Consider the following 21,206-nt stretch of genomic DNA (forward strand, 5'->3'; position numbering starts at 1 on the left):
GTGCCCTGCCACTCAGGGGTGTCCCCGCACAGGGGAGTCCCATGGGCAAGGAGTGCACCCCGTAAGAAGAGCCACCCAGCGCAAAAGAAAGTGCAGCCTGTCCAGGAATGGCGCCGCACACACGGAGAGCTAACACAACAAGATGACTCAACAAAAAGAAACACAGATTCCCGTGCTGCTGACAACAGAAGTGGACAAAGAAGAAGACACAGCAAATAGACACAGAGAACAGACAACCAGGGTGGGGGTGGGGGAAGGGGAGGGAAATAAATAAATTAAGAAATCTTAAAAAAAATAAAGTACATAATCTTTCTGACTGTAAAATTTCAATGTTCATGGAGTACTTAAGTAGTTACATTAGTCCAAATATCTCTGGGAATTTCATTGTTAAAAAAATAAATTTTTTGTTGCACTCCTAAGTAATAATAAAAATATATGAAATGTTCATAATGTCAAAATCATATTCATCCTTGACTTGTCTTTAATGATTTTAAGCATGATAACTGGCTTCAAAAATACTGGGTTTGTATAAAGAGAGCTGATAAATGCATCTTTGAGTTGCAAGCAGAATTCTGTTAAATTTACCTTTGTTAGATAAAAATTTACTCCAGATAAGGGAAATATCATGACTGTTTTAGATGTACAACAGGGAACTTTTTCCAATCAAGACAACATGTACTAACTTAATGTGATGGTCACAGTGAAAATACTCAAATTTTTTATTCCCAAAGGTCAAATGTTTTCAGTGATGACACCAGTTTAAAAACAGTCAAAATTTTACTGAAATTGTGCAAACTTTAGTAAAAGAGCTCAGAAACTTTTATTATTTTTGCTTCCAGAAATATAAGGATGTACAATTTCAATAATTATCATAAGCAAAAAAATATAGTTACAAGTTGCACTTTATCTGTATCTTTTTAGGCAAAGTTTCACCTTATGATCAGTTCTTAGTGTTAAAATAGTTCTGATAAGGGAGAACCTGCCTCCCACATGGGAGGTCCTGGGTATAGTTCCTGGCACCTCCTAAAGAAAGCAAGCAAACAACAAGGGGACAATGAACAAAAATAATGAGCAGACAAATGCAAAACCAATGAACAGACAATGAGGTAAAAAAATCATTAGAGAGGAAATGTGACTTAAGCAATTGAGTAGCTGCCTCCTAAATGGGAGCTCCAGGTTCGGTACCCAGTGCCTCCTAAAGGTAAGATGGGCACATCTCACTCTGCAGCAATCCCGTGGACCATGCTTTAGAATGTGTACTTTTCTTGTATTCTGGTTTCTTAATAAAGTCTTTACTCCCTGCCTATAAAAATTAAAAAATAAAAAGAAAGAAAAGATTTAAACAATGCGCAAACAAAAAAAAACAACAATGAGCACATAGATGAGGGAGCCATCACGGGGTGGGGAGGAATAGTTCTGATATGAGTCTTGAATATATCAGATATAGGTAATGAAATTGTATTTTATAAATTAATGTTTTACTTATATTTAATCAGCTCCATATTCTTGGGATTTTTTTTTCTTCCACAGAGGACATGGTAAACAATGATCATGCAAAAAAACATTGTATCATCTAAAGATTTTAGTTTATTCAAAAGGGATTGCAATTCATAAAGAACTGTCTTTATATAACAGTGTTAGAAAAAACTAAAGGATAAAATGATATACTTCATCCAGTCTGTCCACATGGGACAGAGAAAGAGTAAGGAGGAATGAACATAGATCATTAACATTCAATAAATATCTGATTTATTTCCTTTACTGTTAGTGCAAGAAGGCAGGTAAAAGGAAAACTCTCCACTTGGACTCTAGTGTAAGCCACATTGTCTAGTCTGTTTACCATTGAACCACTTGATGGGAAATTTTGGACAACTTGCTGATCTTGTGGTCCTCAATTTGGTGGTGAATGCAGTTTCATTTTCAAGTCAGAGTACAGGAGTTCAGAAGAAGTGTTAAGCCCCAGTCTCATATCAGCATCATTGCAGGAGGGCATGAGAGTAATCCTGCTGGAGGAAAGTAGCAGGTTCTCAGAAATCATTGAAGGGAGGATAATGAGTTGATAGTGATGCTAAACTGCTGGTTTGGTTTGTCCCTAATAAAGCCTAACTGTTGGGCTCAGGCATGGAGAAGGCAGGGGGATACACTGAGACTGTTCAGGAGGACATGATGGAGGGAAGGATTTGAGTAACTTGGAGCTAATTCTAACAATGGTCAGAAAAAAAATGAACTAAATAAGAGGTAAGGAAAGACAAGAAAGTGCTTACAAAAGAGAGAAATAGATGTGCTTAATGAGTTAGCAGCTTTAGTGAGATCATTTATCATTCTACAGAACCTTACCGGTAGCTACCATGAAGTGCCAAATCTGCACTATTATCTGGTGAACATATCATTGTCATGATCTCTGCCCCAGATATCTTACAACTTGGTTCAAGGAAGAGGGACAGTATTCAAAAATTGATAAATATGAATTATAATTATCAAGTGTGTTGGTAAGTGCTAGGTAGAAAGTTCTGTGTATTCAATATTCATGATAGGAGAGGATTTGTTCACTCATGTTCCACTTCCATGTCAAATATACATTTGCATCATGGTATTAGCTGGAAGTCAGGGATAGCTACTTTAGAAACAATATGAGAGCTGAGATCTGACGATTAAGCAAGAGTAGGTGGTAGAGAAGGTGAAAAACATACCAGGTAGGAAATGAAATGAGCAGAGCATGTTTAATGGCCTTTAGAAGAGAGAGGGTAAGCATAGTGATATTGAGTTTGAGAGACAGAAAACCAAAAGAGAACTCAGCGCAAGAGGCCATTTTAAAGAGCGAAGACTCTTTTTAGAGGGTTTTAAGAAGCATTATGTTTGAGTGTATGTGTGTATGAGAGTGAATAGGAAAGGACAATTCTTTTCCCATTGGGCAGTGAAGTCAGGAAGCACAAACACATCATGGAGACATAAGGAAGTTCAGTGGAATATAAGAATCTGGAGATAATTGATCAGAAAAAAGGAGAAATATTAGCCACTAAGTGTCACAGTAAACCTACTAAAACATATGTGGATTAACACCTTGTTTTAGCCTAACCTAATGACATCAGAATAGATCTTCATTTTATGCTGTTTCTTTATCTGAAGGCATACTCAGAACCAGACTTTGATTCTACTATTCAGGTAAGAGTCTCCACACAAACATATTGCAGGAACACCCAGAGGACTAGATCCCACAGAGGATAGCAATAAGGTGAGAATGAAATTCAGAACACTTAACTCTGTGGGATTGGATCAATTTATTATCATTTAGTTTAGAAGTGACTTCTGCAATATGTTGTTTTGAAAAACATGTGGAACATATGGACTGTGAGAGTGCTGGTTGCCTATCTTTACTGAAGAACTTAAAATTGCAGTCTTCAGGTTTTTAATTGTCAACTTAATAAATGGGCAAAGAACCATATTATATTCGTAACTGTCCTAATTATCTCTTACAGAATCAGGGATAATGCCAAAAACTCAGAGCCTCTTATCTTGTGGATTAGCCCCAGGAAGAGAGACGAGCCTTATGCCAGTCTATAGCAGAGATAAGGAAAAGCCGGATTCAAGACGCCTTAAGAGGATGAAGGAAGGCTGAACCCTCACAGACATCGCCTACCATCTTGTTTCAACATGTGGCAAATGACTTTGGGTAAGAAAGTACCTCTTGTGGTACCTTGAATTGGACTCTTCAGGGTCTTATGAGTGTAAACTTCTAACCCAAATAAATACTCTCTATAAAAGTCAGCAGAGTTCTGGTACTTTGCATCAGCATCCCTTTGGCGGACCAATACTATGGGATAGTTTCCTGTAGTAGAATTACTGGGTCTAAGAGCATTTATATTTTAAAATTCTTTATTATTGTCAGATTGCTTTACCAGAAATGGGGTTGTAACTTTTCACATTTATACCAACAAAATGATATTCACCTTTATTCTTCATCCAAGCCAGCAGTAGATGTTTTTTTCTATTTTGTCAATCTGATAGGTATGAACAGGTAACTCATTGTTATGTTATTTTGCATATCCCTGACTAGCAATGAATTTAAACATCTTTTCATAGCCATTCATATTTGCTCTTCTGTAAATAACTGATCCTCAGTCTTAGCCTAATTTTCTAATTTCGGAGGACGTATATATTTTCTTATGGATTTGTTTGTGTAATTTAACTTGGAGACGACTCCTTTGTCAAATATATGTTTTGCAAATACTATCTCCCTTTCTGAAGTTTGCCTTTTTATTCTCTTAATGTTGTTTGATCAGAAATTCTTAATTTAAGAATGAATAAATACAATTAAATTTTTTAAAAATTATTTCATTTACAACAAGGTCATAAAGACATCAACTTCATTAATTTACATGGAAATAAAAACTAATGTCACAAGGAGATACCATTATATACTCATTAGAAGGGTTAACATGAAAAAGGTAGACAATGCCAAGTGATGCCAGAATGTGGATCAACCAGAAATTTCAAGCACTTGTTATACATTGGTTCAGTAAAACTGAGTGGCAATATCTACTAAAATACAATGTGTATTTCTTATTTCCTAGCTATGTAAACAATAGAAATGTATGTGTATGTATTGAATATATATGCAAAGCCAAATGTGTATCAAAAACAAAGGTATATGATATGTAGGTTTGTCAAAAGAAATAAAATTACATGTGTGTATTAATCTAATCTTAGGGGTAGTGGCAATGAGAAACAGCAAGTATTTTTTAGTCACTAAAATATTAACAGTTTATAAAAATTGAATCCAATTATTTTAATGTATGTGCTTTCTTTAGTATGCATAAGAAAAGTAGAAAATAAAATACTTTGGATATGTATCTATTGACCTGTACATATACCATGATATATATTTTAAATGAAAAGAGCAAACTAAAAATAGGTGTATTTCAGTTAAAATATACACACACAGAAAGACAGACAGTCTGATATACACAAAAGCCACCTAGAAGAACAAAGAATCAAACTTGTAGAGAGAAGAGAATTAGGGGAATCAGAAAGAGTCATGGCAAGGTTGTGCCAGGTAGAGATTCCACTGCAGTTTCCACGGACGACTTGACTCCACAGGGATGTCACCATCACCACAGCACAAAACCCTGAAAGCACTGCTGATACTGTCATTGCCACCACTTGAACTCACTGTCTCCTGAATGTGACTTCAGATTCCAAGTCTAGATTGTGTGTGTATACATGTATTCTAGAAATTTATTGCAGTGCTCCTTTTTCATTTTAATTTTTTTGTTTTTAAAGGAGCTTTAGTTTATGTAGGTAACCATTGGGAGCTGTTCAAATGCTTACCAGCAGTTGAATGAAAGAACTGATTTTGGTAGATTCCCACAATGAATTGCTGTACAGCAATGAGAATGTATGATATACAACTATAAGCAAAAATAATTTATGTACTTATGACTTATGCCCATTTATTTATGTATGTTATAGTTTAACTTAAAGATTCAAATTACTATTAAATATCTAGAAGAGTAATTCTTAACTGGGGGGCAATGCCCTCCCTTCCCATCTGCCCACCCACAAAGGTCACTTGGCAATATTTGAAGACATTGTTACTTGTCATAGGTTGTGGAATCTAGCTGGTAGGGACCAGGGATCCTGCACATGGTTGGGAGGGAGTTCTCCAGAGAATGTATATGGGGTACCTAAAATGTTTGGATATATGTTGGGTATTTCTTCCACCCAACCCCTAGTAGTTAGAGTTATAAAAGACAACTGAGGGAGTTTGCTGAGTTCCTAACCAGGGGAGTTCGAGCACATTCCCCAATGGAATAGAAACAAACCCTCCAAGTGCAATGGCAAAGACCAACAAATAAGAGTGGTCCAACAATGAGCCCTTGATAATGATGACTATGCTTATGAATTGATGTGCATGAAATATGAATAGGCCTAGCTGCAGGGTTCTAAGAGTTACCTCTTGAGAGCCTCAAATGTTGCTCATATGTGGCCACTCTCTAAGCCAAACTTAGCATGTAAAACCTTTCTCTGAGTGTGGGACATGACTCCTGGGGATAAGCCTCTCTGGCGCTGAGGGATTACTACCAAGCACCAGCTGGTAATGTAACTATAAAAAGACCTTGAATAAAAGGGCCAACTCAGATCAGCAGAATATTTGAGCCTACATGTAGGATCATGTGTTAAAAACTGCATTTTGATCTTGAATAAAAGGGGGAAATGGCAAAGACAAATGATTTTATACGGCTAAGTCTTCAAAAAAGAGTCAGGAGGTCATCAGAGGGATTGCGCTTATGCACAGCTCAGCAGGACCCCAGAGACAGCCAAAGTAGATACAACCCCAGGTACTGGTTGTCTCGAGGGCTATGGAGACCCACAAGTTCTATGGCCATGGCAAATGACTCTGGAATTCAGTGCCATGTCAGTTGGCCCTACTTTGGAATTTGTGTTCCTGCGTATGATGGTGTTGGACTCAGATGTGACCTTTCTACACATGATTCTTCTGTCACTTTTACTGAACCTGTGGTTGGAGCTGGGGTTGGTGTATACTCAGGAGATTTGAATCTCTGGACTTTCCAGGTGTCAGGTGGGCCCTGAGCCTCAGCAGTCTTGCTCATATCCTCTAGTTCATTGGACTTACCCAGGCCAGCTAACAGGGAGGTGAAGATGGTCAACCACCACACCAGGGAACCGAGAGTGCCTACAACTGCAAGCAGGGAAATTGCATTCAGCATCCATGTGGAACCTAAGTCCCCTCTTGATAAAGTTGTGGATTGGACATCACCATCACAGGGTCCACAGGATGGAGGGATAAAATATGGATTAGAGTGTACTTACTGATATTCTACTATGGAACTATTGTGACTAGTAATCAAGAAATTGTAGCACTGATGTGGAGAAAGTGGCCACGGTAGTAGCTGGGGACAGAGAGAGGGAAGAAGAGATGTGATGTAGGGGCGTTTACGGGACTTGGATTTGTCCTGAATGATGTTGCACAGACAGATGCTGGACATTATATATCCTGCCATAACCCACTGGGTGGACTGGGGAAGTGTAAACTACAATGTGGACTGTTTTCCGTGTGGTGTGGCAGTGGTCTGGAGTTTGTTCGCCAAGTGCAATGAGTGTGCTGTGGTGGTGGGGTAGGGTTGTTGATATGGGAGGAGTGGGGTGGGGAGGTTGGGTTATATGGGAATCTCTTAAATTTTTTGAATGCAACATTAAAAAAATAAAGAAAAAAACAGAATGCAAGAAATTTTTTAAAAATTAAAAATAAAAACAAAAAGTAGGACCCCACCCCAAAAAAATCCTACAACACATAGGACAGTCCTCCACAATAAAGTTACCTCACCCCAAATGTCAAGAGTTCTGAGGTTGAAAAACCCTGATCTAGATATAAATGTATGTAAGGATGTGTGAAATTTGAACATCTACAATAAAAATCTACAATAAACATCTACAAAAAAAAATTTGAGAGAAATAGAAAGGTGATGAAAAATGAAAGTTTATAATGTCCTCATAGTATGGAAGATTATACATATATATCTCCTTCCTTCCTTCCTTCCTTCCTTCCTTCCTTCCTTCCTTCCTTCCTTCCATTTTTTTTTTTTTTTTTAAGTTTGGGGCCAGGGATTGAACCTGGAGCTTGTTTGTGGGAAGTCGTCAGTCATCAGTCACTGAGCCACATTAACTCCAATGAATTGGTTTTTTTTTTTTTCTTTTCCTTTCTTTGCGTGTTGTTCATTTTAGTTTTTAGTTGGCTCCGGAAATTGAACCCAGGAATTCCCACGTGGGTAGCAAGTGCTCAAGCACTTAAGCTACATCTGCTCCCAACAATATTTTTAAAAGGCCAATTCTCCTTAAATTGATATGTTGCACTTCCAAATAAAACACCCAACATTTTATTTTGTATATAAGGTCATGTGGGCCCTAAGATATAACTTAAAATGGAGTAATAGCACCAAAATAGCCAAGATAATCCTTTATTAAAATTTTTACTCTGATTACATATATACAATATAGCATGATTGTTCTGTAAACCCACAACTTCTCTAACAAAGAAAAAATAGAAAAAAAAAAAAGCAGGGAACAGAATCATGTGAAGTACTTGCTTAAATCAGAGTACCTAGAAAAGTGTTTCAAAAGCTTTGCTGCATATTGTAATGACCTGGTAGCTTTAAACGTTCTGATGCCTGGGTCTTACCCTCAGAGGTACTGATTAATTTGTCTGAGATATGTCTTGTGTATTGGAAGTTTGTGAGACTTCTCGGGTGACCTGAGAGTGCAGCCAAGCTGAGAACCACTAACTGATCATGTTTTGTAAAATTGATTCCACTAAAAGATAAGCATTTAAAGATTCCAAAGCTCAATGGAGAGGTGAAAGATTCCTATGAAAGACTACTGTGTACATCTTGCAAGTGGTGATATTTCTCAATTTCTTAAGTAGCAACATTAGGCTAACAAAAAAAACACACATATACATAACAGAAAATTTTCCATTTTAATTATTTTTAATTGTACAATTCAGTGGCATTAATTACATTCACAATGTTGTGCTACCATGATTACCATCCATTACCAAAACTTTTTCATCAACCCAAATAGAAGCTCTGTACCCAGGAAGCACTAACTTCCCCCTGCCTGCCCACTCCCTCACCCCACCCCTGGTAGCCTTTAATCTACTTTCTGTATCTATGAATATGCTTATTCTAGATATTTCATATAAATGGAATCATACAAAAGATGCTTTTATTTTTTAACTTAGCGTGATGTTTTCAAGGTGTAGCTTGTATCAGAACTTCATTCCTTTTAACAGATGATTGACATGCCATATTTGTGTTTATCCATTCATTGGCTGATGGACATTCGGGCTGTTACACCTTTGGCAATTGTGAATAAAGCTGCTATAAACATTGATATACCAGTAACTGTTTGAGTTGGGATATATGAGTAAAAGTGGAACTGCTGTGTCATATAGTAATTCCATGTTTAAGTTTTTGAAGAACTGGCAAACTATCTTCCATGGTTGCTGCAGCAATTTACATTCCCACAAATAATATATGAGTGTTCCCATTTCTCCACATCCTTGTTAACACTTGTTACGTTCCTTTATTTTATTAATAGCCATTCTAGTGGGTGTGAAGTAGTATCTCGTGTGGTTTTGATCTGTATTTCCCTAATGACTAATGAGGTTAAGCATCTTTTCATGTACTTATTGGCTGTTCATATATCTTTTCTGGAGAATGTCTATTCAAGTTCTTTACCCAATTTTAAAATGGGTTATTTGTCTTTTGGTAGTTGAGTTGTAGGAGTTCTTTATATATTCTGGATATTAAGCCCTTATCAGATGTATAACTTGTGACTATTTTTAATCCATTCTGTAGTTATTTTTTCCCCCTCTCTTCTGATAGTCTCTTGATTTACAAAAGTTTTTAATTTTGATTAATTAAAGTTGAACTATTTTTTCTTTTGTTGCTGGCCAAGATAATCATCAGAAAATAAAACAAAATTACAATCCAACCTATATATAAATGTTCCAATTTCTCTGAATCCTTATCAAAACATGTTATTTTCCAATTTTTAAATAAAAGCCATCCTAGTAGGTATAAATTAATATCATAGTACAAAATAGCACAATAACAGATATTAAAACTTATAAATCCATGATAATTTAGATACTATAACATAGTGTATGTGTGTGTATGTATTAGTGCCTGCCATATAATAGGTGATTAAAAATATTCTTGGTATTGAAATGTTGATTGAAAGATATCCTGACTAATGGACGTAATTATTTAGGCTCTGTAAAATACTAAAGAAAGACCTGTGGAGTGAAAATGGATGAACAATTAGACAAATATTTACTGATGAAAATATCTCCTGAAGAGACTTACTTCTCTCTGCCTTAGAAATCCATGTTCAGCAAGTTGCCATATTATTAGTGACTGTCTTAGTTTTCCAAAGGGCTGCCAATGTAGAGTCACAGAAATGGCTTCGCTTTGATAAAGGAGATTTATTTGTAATAAGGCTGTGAAAAGTCCACATTGAGGCACTGTAAAATGTGCTTTCTCACCAAAGTCATATATTGTTGATGTCCGGGTATGTGGCAAGGCAAGACAGCCACTGATCCCTGCTGAGGTCTCAGCCTTCTCCTCTGGGTTCTTCTTGAGTTGCTCTGTGGGCCCCACTTCTTGGGGACTTTGCGCATAAGCTATCTTCTATTCCTCTCTCACATGGCAGGAATAAATATTGCAGCTTCCTTTTCCTGTGTTTGTGTTTCTCTCTCTGTGTCTCTGTTTTTATCAGACCCAGCAAGAGGGCGGAGACCCAGCATGAATCAGACCCCACTGACAGTCCAATCAAAAACCCTAAATAGATCTTACCAAGTAATATAATCAAAAGACCCTCAACCAAATTTAATGCAACCAAAGGATATCACACTCACAGGGATAAATTAGCTAAAAAACATAGTATTTTTCTTTTTGGTATGCATAAAATAATTTCAAAATGCTATGGTGACCGTATAATTTATCAACCAAATTGGGACACTCCTGAGAGTCATAGTGTCAATCAAATAATAGCTCTAGTCAAAGTTTAATGGTTACAAAAAATAACTGCCTATGGAAAAAGAGAAGAATGTTGGAAACTAAGATTCATTGAGGGCCTGTAATACACTCTGAATAGAATCTTTCACTTGAAATTAATAACAAGACTCCTATAGAGATATAAAATCCACAACTTATAAATAATAAAAGTTCAAGAAAATTAGTGCCTTGTCTTTAGTTATGCAGCAAATTAATAGCAATGTTGAAATCTAAACATAGGACTACCTAATTCCACTTTTCACATATTTTTATGTGATTTATTTATCAACTAGCTATAATAATGTGACACACACATATATTTTTCTCTTTACATAGCAAATAATATTGGATTTTACTACAGATTATATAGTCATTATATGTATATATGGGTGCTTAGTAAGTCTAGCATGGGAAAAAAGCTGCTACAGTGTTACTATGAATATAGTACCAAGCCTTCCTGAAATAAGAGTAAGCCTAAATCAAGGAGCAAATTTTCCCAAGGAAAAGTTCCTTCCACTTTAGTAAGCATCGGAAGCTTCCTTAGGCAGGTAAGACTGTGATTGGTAAGTGAGAACCCCTGGGTCCAATGCATCAGAGGTTCCTGTCTCTCTGCCCAACCCCTTGCACACCCAGGTCTTTTCTAAGCCCAGGAAGACAATTGGAAAGGATTTAGACAATAATCTTTCTATAGGGCAGATATGTGGATTGCAAAGAAAATATGAACTTTGAAGTTTAGCAAACATGATACTGGACTAAAATTATTCTATTTGGACATTTATTCCAAATTTTAATAAACCTCAATGCGTTTCTTAGCCTATCTCTTATGGGTGAAATAGTAACACCATGTATCTACAGGGTTGTAAAGGTTAAATGAAATACCATATGCCAAGCACTTAGAAAAACTAGAATCTTACTAAATACTATTTCTTTCCTTTCCATTCTTGAACAAGTGGGAATAGTGTTCACAAAGTGAAGGAGAACTGAGCAGAAGACTCCTTCAGGGAGTATTTTCATCTTTTCCATTTACGAATTTAGGCTGAGAAAGATGCTCTATCTTCATCAAATAATAAAAAAAAGACCAAATATAATTCCACACAGCCTCCTTCCTCTGAGGAATAAGTGTTAGTTCCAGAGAGATATGTGCTCTTCTCAGGAGAGTTTAAATAACAAACACAGAGGGAAATATGTGAATGCCTATTAAAAACTTTTCATTGGTTTCTTCTTGTTTTTTCTTCACATTGAGGACCCAAAAGCAATCCATCCCCAGGGACACTAAGTCCAGTTAAGATCCCACCCATCTAGTGGTGGTAATTTTCCATGAAGGGAATGGAACCAAACGTTCACACCAAGACGTCACAGGTGTGTCAGTTCTTTGAGAATACTATGCAAACCAGTGCCTCTACATAGCACATAGAAAGTGAAAAATTGGGGAAAAATCTCAGACTAGTTTCATTACTGAAAGGAACCACGTACTATAAGGTGCGTTCTTAAAAAGGCTGATTTCTCTTATTCTTTTTTCCTCCTTTAAATTAAACTTCCATTCAGAGCTGAGATGCTGGACAATTGTTAGACTTCTTTTGAAATTTGGGTGTCTAGTCTGCATTTATAGTAAAATGCACACACAGAGCACATATATGTATGTGTGTGTGTGTGTGTGTGTGTGTATAATTTTAGGACCAAAATGTGGACTAAATGGTTACAGCAAGGACAAACAAGTTGAACTTTGAGACTCCTGACTGAGAAATCTGCCAAAGCCTCAGCATTCCTTGGGATTTGCATGATAATAATTTTCACTTCTCATGAAATCTGAATATGAGAATATCCTGGTAATCAGATCCTGCTGTTTTAATAGAAATTTCAGAAATACATGAGTTCCAGTTTTGAAGTTCTGATATTCATCTCGGTAATGACAATAAACCTGTAACTGCTATTTATCCTCATATTTGAAAATTTGAATTTTAATAGAACCAAGCCACAGTCTCTGGAGATAAGATTCACTTTATCTGGGCTCTGCTAAGAGCAGAGATGGACATCTCTCTCATATTAGTGTACTGGTTTTGTAGTCTTTCCATATACAACAAATAACAATAATCCTGAACTCCAGATAGTATTTTGTATTATGTCAAAAGCATCATTTATCTCTTTTCATTGTATAGAATGCTAGATTCTGGAATCCAGCTGATATATGTCCTTTCCTTTTTTTTCTCTCTCTAATAAAGCCAATATCAAGAATATTAAATATCTAGGATAGAAAGATGTAGTTTAGAAAATTGAACCATTATTAGTTGTGGTTGAGAGGGCACACATGAGCCTTAGAGTCTTAGAGCCTCATATGAGATGATCTAGTGGAGGAGGGGCTTTGAACCAGCGGTGTGTATGGCTTGGCATTCTCTGGATCACTTGGAAAATGGTTGGAATCCTGCTTTGCAGCTTTGCTGAGATTCTCACCTGCTCTGAGGCAAGTGGAGGAGCCCCTTTTATAAGCAGGAAGCAGTGAGGAAAACTTTGCAAAGATCTTTATTTAAAATGGAAAGGTTTCCAGAACAAAGAGAGAATTTATTCTCTTTTTCTGTTGACTTCTAGGATCAGAATAAGCAATACTGTAGTACTCTTTACTATCATTTACTGAGTAGTTATATGTCAGGGTACAGTTCCATGGGTTTTATAGGCATTATCTTAATTATTATTTATAACATCTTGTGAAGGGAGGTGATGTTGTTACTATCAATATTATACAAGGGAACTAGAGAAAGATTTAGGTGTACGGTGAACTTTTGAAGTATTCATTACTAACAGCAGATTTTTGGTTCTTTTTTCCTTTAAAAATTTATTGAAGGGGATACAGAAGTGGCTCAAGCAGTTGATCATCAGCCTCCCATAGAGGAGTTCCTAGATTTGGCTCCTGGTGCCTTGTAAAGAAAACAGATAGTGAACAAAAAAACAACAATGAGCAATCAGGAGAAAAAATACTAAATAAATTGTACACTTAAAATGTGTGAATTATAAGGTTTGTGAACTATATGTCAATAAAATTATTTAAATATTTAAAAAAATTTTTGAAGCATATCATTCTTACATGAATATAAATAAATAGTATGTGTATAGTAAAAGTGGTGAACTTACAAAACACAACTGCATAACATCATACATCGTACAGAATTCCCATATATTACCCCACAAGGTTCTTGGTTCTTTAAGTTCCCCCATGAACCCTGGGTGAAAATGGACTGTATGGGTGTGGCAGGCAGAAGTCTAGATGGCCTCTTGTGTGCATGGCCTGTGTAGCCTCCCTCCTTGTGCATGTTGTGACCTGTGCATATGATGACGAGTCACCCCCGGGGTGACATTACTTGGCATAACATACTTTTTAGAACAGGAAAGAGATTCCCTGGCTGACTTTGCAGAAGGAAGCTGACATTTCTTGCAGGGCCACTTGACTAGAAACTGAGAGTGGCCCGGAGGACCTATGAGCTGTTCCTCAGCTGAGTACCTCAGTCTTCAAACGGCCAGGAACTGAATTCTGCCAACAACCTGGATAAGCCTGGGAGAGGATCCTGAACCTCAGATGAGACTGCAGCCAGGGAGGCACCTAACTGAGACCTCGTGAAGTCCTCAGCAGAGGCCCCAGCTGGCCTGACCTACAGACACTGTCAGATAATAGGTATGCTTTGTTTTAGGTCACTTAGTTTATAGTAATTTATTACACAGCAATAGAAAACTAATGCACTATGTGTCTACTACTTTCTTTTGCATATATCTAAGTGCTCTTTTGCATGGGTGCATTATAGAGAGAGTGCGTGTTTGTGTCTTAGAGAAATAGAGAGGGAGCAAAAGGAGGGAAGGAGAGGAGAGGAGAAAGAGAGAGCGAGAGAATGAAAGCAAAAATTATTCCATCAGCTTTACCAAAGAAGGTTTTTTAACAAGTACAGTCCAGTTTAAACCTAGAATTATCTACAAGGATGTTGGGGTTGCCAAGGAGATGATAGGTTCTAAGTTTGCAATTAAATGTTGGGTGATTTATATCCCCATAGGGAGAGACACCAAGGGTGAGAAGAAATGAGGAACATGAGCAGTGTGACCATGTTCGTCCTCATGGGCCTTCCCCATGACCCCTCACTGGACACCGCCCTCTTGGGCATCTTCCTGGTCATCTACCTGCTCACTGTCGTGGGCAACCTCCTCATCCTGCTGGTCATCAGCATGGATTCCCACCTCCACACCCCCATGTATTTCTTCCTGATCAACCTGTCCTTACTTGACATGTGGTTCTCCACTGTCACTGTGCCCAAAATGATGATGACCTTCGCCTCCCCAGGAGGCGGGGCCATCTCCTTTCGCAGCTGCGCGGCCCAGCTCTATTCCTTCCACTTCCTGGGGAGCACCGAGTGTTTCCTCTACACAGTCATGGCCTATGACCGCTACCTGGCCATCAGCCACCCGCTCAGGTACCCAACCCTGATGAGCGGGAGAAGGTGTGCCGCCCTGGCCGCCAGCGTTTGGTTCGTTGGCTCCCTGCACTCTGCTCTCCAGACGACCCTGACTTTCCGCCTGCCCTACTGTGGGCCCAACCAGATCCAGCATTACTTCTGCGACGCTCCGCCCATCCTCAAGCTGGCCTGTGCAGACACCTCGGCCAATGAGATGGTGATCTTTGTCAACATCGGGGTCGTGGCCTCGGGCTGCTTCCTCCTGATAGCGCTGTCCTATGTGTCCATTGTCCGCTCCATCCTGAAGATCCGCACCTCAGAGGGGAGACGCAGAGCCTTTCAGACCTGCACCTCCCACTGCATTGTGGTCCTGTGCTTCTTTGGTCCCAGTGCTTTCGTGTACTTGAGGCCAGGCTCCAGGGATGCTGTGGATGAGGCTGTGTCAGTTTTCAACGCTGTACTGACACCTCTTCTGAACTCAGTTGTGTACACCCTGAGGAATAAGGAAGTGAAGAAAGCACTGTTGAAGCTTAAAGAGAAAGCTGCATGTTTTCAGAGCAAATAACAGCAGACTGTAGATATACTAATTTATTCCCAATTAGTAAAATAATTTATTCATCAACCAGAAATTTATTATATATATAGTGCTCCATGTTAAATGTTATACAATACACTTACTTAGGAATAGTTATTTCACAGATTATTCAAGGAATTTTAAAGCACAATTTTTTTTTCATTTACATTGAGCGTGGTTATTTTCTGACCTACCAACTGATGTCTCTGCAATGTTTATTCTATTTAAATTTTTAAAAAATCTGTTCGTGTCTTAGATGTATAAGGTTGAGTTGTTTATATCTTTAAATCGATAATATGCTTTTATGTTTATTTCTTGTGGACATGAACTTGGTAATTTACTACCATGGGGATTCTGCACAAGAACAGCAACTCTTGCCAGAGGTTACTTACTCAAGGTTTCACCTTTGTGACTGGCTTCTCAACTCTTTATGTGTTTGGATATATGTAAATATGTTTGAGGACCCGAAGTGGCAAACCTTCTTCCCTAGGGCATCTTGGTCCTCTTAATACTTCCACATTGAAAAAGTTCTAAACTTCTGAACAATCTTTTATCTCTCTAGCCAGGAGCGCCTGGATCAGCTCTGACACTGACATGATCCTTTAGTAACTGGGAACAAACAACACCTTGCATATTTCCTAGGATTGGTGAATGGGATCAGGATGAAGTTGAATTCAGAGCAGATACCCTTAGTCTCGATCACACACTCAAACCTTGAGTTTCTTTCTACTTGACCAGATTCCATTCATCAGCTCAGAGAAGATCTTTTTGGGATCCATTTACTATCGATGCTGGTGGCTGCTCATGCAGTGTAGACAGCTCCTTCTCTCATCCTCTTAGCATTTTGGACTCAGATTCAATGAGGTACAATCTGCTATGAGGCAGGGATTCCACCATTATGGACTGGAGCCACTGATATTTCCTACTTAGTATAAAGAAAAATGAAAATATAATTAGCTTGTGATTATGGCATTTCAACATGTTTATTTTACACAATAAAAAAATAAAGCCTAATAAAGGTAAACCTCTAAAGACTAAACTCTTACTCAATATTATCGTAAAAACTACATAATTTCCTATCCCATTGTGGATATAAACATGTAATGGATGAAATGCCAGAATTATATGCAAAAGGAAACAAATGTTGATTCAAATAATTTAGAAAGCATTTTGTGCTCTCTACCATAATTTCCACATCTGTAAAGATTCTTTCTCAAAATACCATTGTGGATCTTAAATGAGTTAATAGAAGTTAAGATGCATTGAGTAATGCTGATTCATAGTAAATTCTTAATAAAGGTTTATTAGTAAAATGTGGGACTACAAGCCAGATAGCCTGATTCTGAAAATTTACCCATTTCTAGTTTATTTATGTTATTCTCTAGCATTTAGGAAGTATTTTTAAATGCATAAATTAAGCTCTTTTTAAATCACTGATAATAGATTACTGTTATAATTAATATCTTTATTTACAGTGTAATTATGTTACTCTGATTTACTACTCAGTAAATTAGCTATTCCCTTTTATTTATTAATTTTCAAGGAAGTTAAAATAAAATATATGTAGCATTGTAATCATACTGAACTCAATAATTCCATCATAATTCACTTGTTAAAGCAGTAAATATTTATTAACCTTGTGATCTGTGAGACACTTTACCAGGCTTATTCTTAAAAGACAGGTACTGTTATTATAAGATATGAGAAAACTGAGGATGGTAATTTTACTTACCCAGAGTCACACAGATAGAGGAAATATGGTCAGGGTTTAATCCCAAACTATCTGATACCAAAGCCCATGTCTTTAACCTCTATATTACATTGCTATTGCTAAAACTTAAGGAAACTTCTATGCCTTCGGAGGAGAAGGGCGAGATTAATGTACATCAATAATCATTGAAATAAGTCAGAGTTTTGTGTAGTTACATATATTCTATATGCTTGTAGCAAATTTAGTATTTCAATAAATTATATTTTTCCAAAGACTATTAATTCACTTTATGCACTCCTTTACCTCCACCTGAGTTATACTCTAAATCTGAGGCCCTCCCATGACCCTCTTCCATATTTCATCAAACTGCATCATCCTATCTCTTTCTTGATGTCTCCATAATGAACTGTGGGTTTCTAATGGAAAAATATTGTCAGCATTATAGCAATCCACCCTTAGGAATCGTGGTCTGTTTTCTTTATACTCTTCTTCTTTAGGTTCCTGAGCCCTTTTCATATTCATAAAGTAAGTTTTCTTACTTTTGAGGGAACCAACTTCTGATACACACTCATAGTTTAAAATGTCACATCTACATAGATGTCTTCCCTTTCTATCCAGGAAGTTCCTACCTCCATGGTTACAGCTCATAATAATTTTAGTTTGCTAGATCCTCACACCTGGAGCAAAAGCATTTTATCAAATTCTCTATGTCTAAATGAAATCTGTTTTTCTCTCTCTAGCTCCATTATTTGTCCCTTTCCTTATGTACCATCACTGTTCCCCAAAAAGATGGATCTGACTTTCCAAGGGTCTGCTCAAACTCCTTCCTGGAATATTTCTTCTTCATAATATTGAAAAAGGGGTAAGAGAAAAGATAAATAGAGGAAGACAAGATGGCATGAAACATTAGTAAAAACTCTGGAAAATATAGAAAAAAGATGAGTAATTCTAGTACTTCAGTAATGAATCATTTACACACATTATCTACTATTAATTACACAACCTCATTTTGTAAATACCTTGTGGTATCAGTATTATGTTAGAGCATCTATCAGTGCTTCTTTCCAAAGAAGAAAATTAAAAATAATAAAATAAATCAGAATTGATGCTTGCATTCAACAAAATGAATATGAAACCTGGGCAACTCTTTTATCATATTGTATCACATTTTGACCTACTTTCTTGATTTTCTTCTCAAAATAGCAGCTCTGGATTATTGAATTGAGATATTATCCACAAAGGCTCGTTATTAACAGTGTCATTCCCCTATTATTATATTTCTAAAATATTGTATGGTTATTTTCATAATGTGTCTGAATTAACTAAAGGTTGAAATGGTCTTACCTTAAAGAAATAAATAGCTTAAATTAGAAAATTCTGGCTCAAATACTAATGAACAAGGTGACTTTTTAAATGATTCTAATGCTTATACTCATCCATCGGTTCACTCTTGATTTCTCAATTCATCAATGCAGTATTTCCTTCAACAATTTTAATTAAGTGAACACTCTGTCTCAGACATGAAAGATACCAAGCTTCAAGACAGTTTTGTGTTACATGAACTCAGAATCTAATGAGAAACACAAATAAACTGATGGATTTTAGAATGTCAGAAAGTATAAATAAGGTGTTACAGGAACCCACATGACATCTGAGTCATATTAGGTAGTGGAGTGATTCTCCATATGAAGATAAAGAAAATTAGATGTAAAATTACAAATATCTGCTCCAACTCGGAATAATCCATAGGTAGAGTATGAATAATATCAAGTTGGATTGGTCCCAAATTCACATTTTCCAGCCAAACCAATATGTATTTTCAGTTTTTTAATTATGAAGGGAGGAAAATTCAGGGCACAATATATCTCTTGTTTTTAGCAGTGCACAGATATTCCATTTATTATGTTCAATTTATTCCTTAACATTTTGTGGGGTTTTTTTTGCCATTGGAAATATTTTAATACCCTTTTCTAATTTGTAGACAATATAGAGAAGTACAATTGATTTTTTAATACACATCTAGCATGCCATGACTTCGTTAAATTCATCTATTAGTTCTAGTAACTTTTATTTAGTTTCCTTAAGATTTTCTCCATTAAAGAATATTTCTGTTATGAATAAATACAAATGAATTTTCTTCCCATTTTCATGTCTTTCATTTATTTTTCTTGTATTACTGTATTGGCTGGAACCTCAGTTACAATGTTAAGTAAAAATGGTAAGAATGGACATTCTCTTATCTTTTTTCCTGACATTAAGGGGAAAGCATCTATTAACTATGATTCTTTTTTTAAAAATTTTTTTGAAAAAGGTTTATTTATTTATTTCTCTCCCCTTCCCTGCCACTCCCCAGTTGTCTGTTCTCTGTGTCTATTTGCTGCGTCTTCTTTGTCTGCTTCTGTTGTTGTCAGCGGCACGGGAATCTGTGTTTCTTTTTGTTGCATCATCTTGTTGTGTCAGCTCTCCATGTGTGTGGCACCATTCCTGGGCAGGCTGCACTTTCTTTTGTGCTGGGGGGCTCTCCTTCCAGCTGCACTCCTTGCGGGTGGGGCTCCTCTACGTGAGGGACACCCCTGGGTGGCACAGCACTCCTTGAGCGCATCAGCACTGTGCATGGGCGAGCTCCACACGGGTCAAGGAGTCCTGGGGTTTGAACTGCACACCTCCCATGTTGTAGACGGATGCCCTAACCACTAGGCCAAGAGTGCCGCCAAGTATGATTCTTGATGTAGGTTTTGAATTACTATGATTTAAAACTTTTTTTGAAGACAAATTTAAAAATTAGGGAAAAAAAAGAGAAAGGCTGTAGACACTGAGGTAGAAATGAAAGTGCCTTGCCACTGTACATACAGGGCAACACCTATTACAGAGATGAAAGGCAAAACATTAGAAACAAAGCTTTATAATATTTTTCATTTTATTAATACACCAATTTATTTTTACTTAATTTTAGTATTTCTAAATTACTATGTATTCTATTTCTAAACTTTAAACCCATCACTGTATTTCAATTTCCTATTAATTGAATTTGGCAATATATTAGGATTCATTGTTGAAGAAGTTTTGGATCACAGAAAGGTTCATCTATGGCAGGGGAGAAACTCTGGTGTGGGGTGTTACTGATGGGGGGGGGCACCTGAGTGGGGGGAAGTTCTCCAGGGCATGCATATAGGGAACATAAATATGTTAAGATGTATATTGGGTATTTTACAGCAGTTACAGTTACAAACATCAACTGAGGGAGTGCTGAGTTCCCACCCAGGGGAGCTCTTTCACATTCCCCAATAGAACAACAATAATCCCCCAAGCGCAATGGCAAAGATCAACAAGGAAGGATGGTCCAATAATGAACCCTTGATAATGACGACTGTGCTTAGGAGGTGGCTGAAATATGAACTAGGTCTAGAGCTGTAGGGTGCCTAAGAGTTACCTCCTGAGAGCCTCCATGTTGCTCAAACGTGACCACTCTCTAAGCCAAACTCAGCATGTAAATGTATTACCTTCCCCCCAACATGGGACATGACTCTTGGGAATGAGCCTCTCTGGTGCTGAGGGATTACTACCAAGCACCAGCTGATGATGTAACTAGAAAAAGACCTTGAATAAAAGGGTCAGCTCAGACCAGCAGAATATCTTAGCCTACATGTTGGATCAAGTGTTAAAAACTGCTCTTTGACCTTGGTGTGGGAGGAGTGTGGTGGGGGGGATGGGGGGTATACAGGAACCTCTTTTATTTTTTAGTGTAACATTTTTTTTGTGATATATATATCTGCAAAAAAATACAATTTACAAAAATGATGGGGTGGAGGGTGAGGAGTAGGATATATGGGAACCTCTTACGTTTTTGTTTTTTTATGTTTTTTAACGTAAAATTCCTTGTGATCTCTTAACTTTAATTAAAGAAAAGATTAAGAAAA

General features: G+C 37.1%; 1 protein-coding gene across 1 annotated transcript; it reads left to right on the forward strand.

Annotated features, from left to right (window-relative positions):
- The first annotated feature begins 14,624 nt into the window (after positions 1-14,624).
- Positions 14,625-15,569, forward strand: LOC101417282 (olfactory receptor 10G9-like). The gene has a single exon (XM_004459552.3). The coding sequence runs from the start codon at positions 14,634-14,636 to the stop codon at positions 15,567-15,569; it is 936 nt and encodes a 311-aa protein (XP_004459609.2). The 5' UTR covers positions 14,625-14,633.
- Positions 15,570-21,206: the final 5,637 nt, after the last annotated feature.

The sequence above is a fragment of the Dasypus novemcinctus genome, chromosome 27, assembly GCF_030445035.2.
Source record: "Dasypus novemcinctus isolate mDasNov1 chromosome 27, mDasNov1.1.hap2, whole genome shotgun sequence".
Taxonomy (NCBI): domain Eukaryota; kingdom Metazoa; phylum Chordata; class Mammalia; order Cingulata; family Dasypodidae; genus Dasypus; species Dasypus novemcinctus.

Coding starts and splice junctions, on each gene's coding strand:
- LOC101417282 (XM_004459552.3), top strand. CDS start 14,634: ATGAGGAACATGAGCAGTGTGACCATGTTCGTCCTCATGGGCCTTCCC.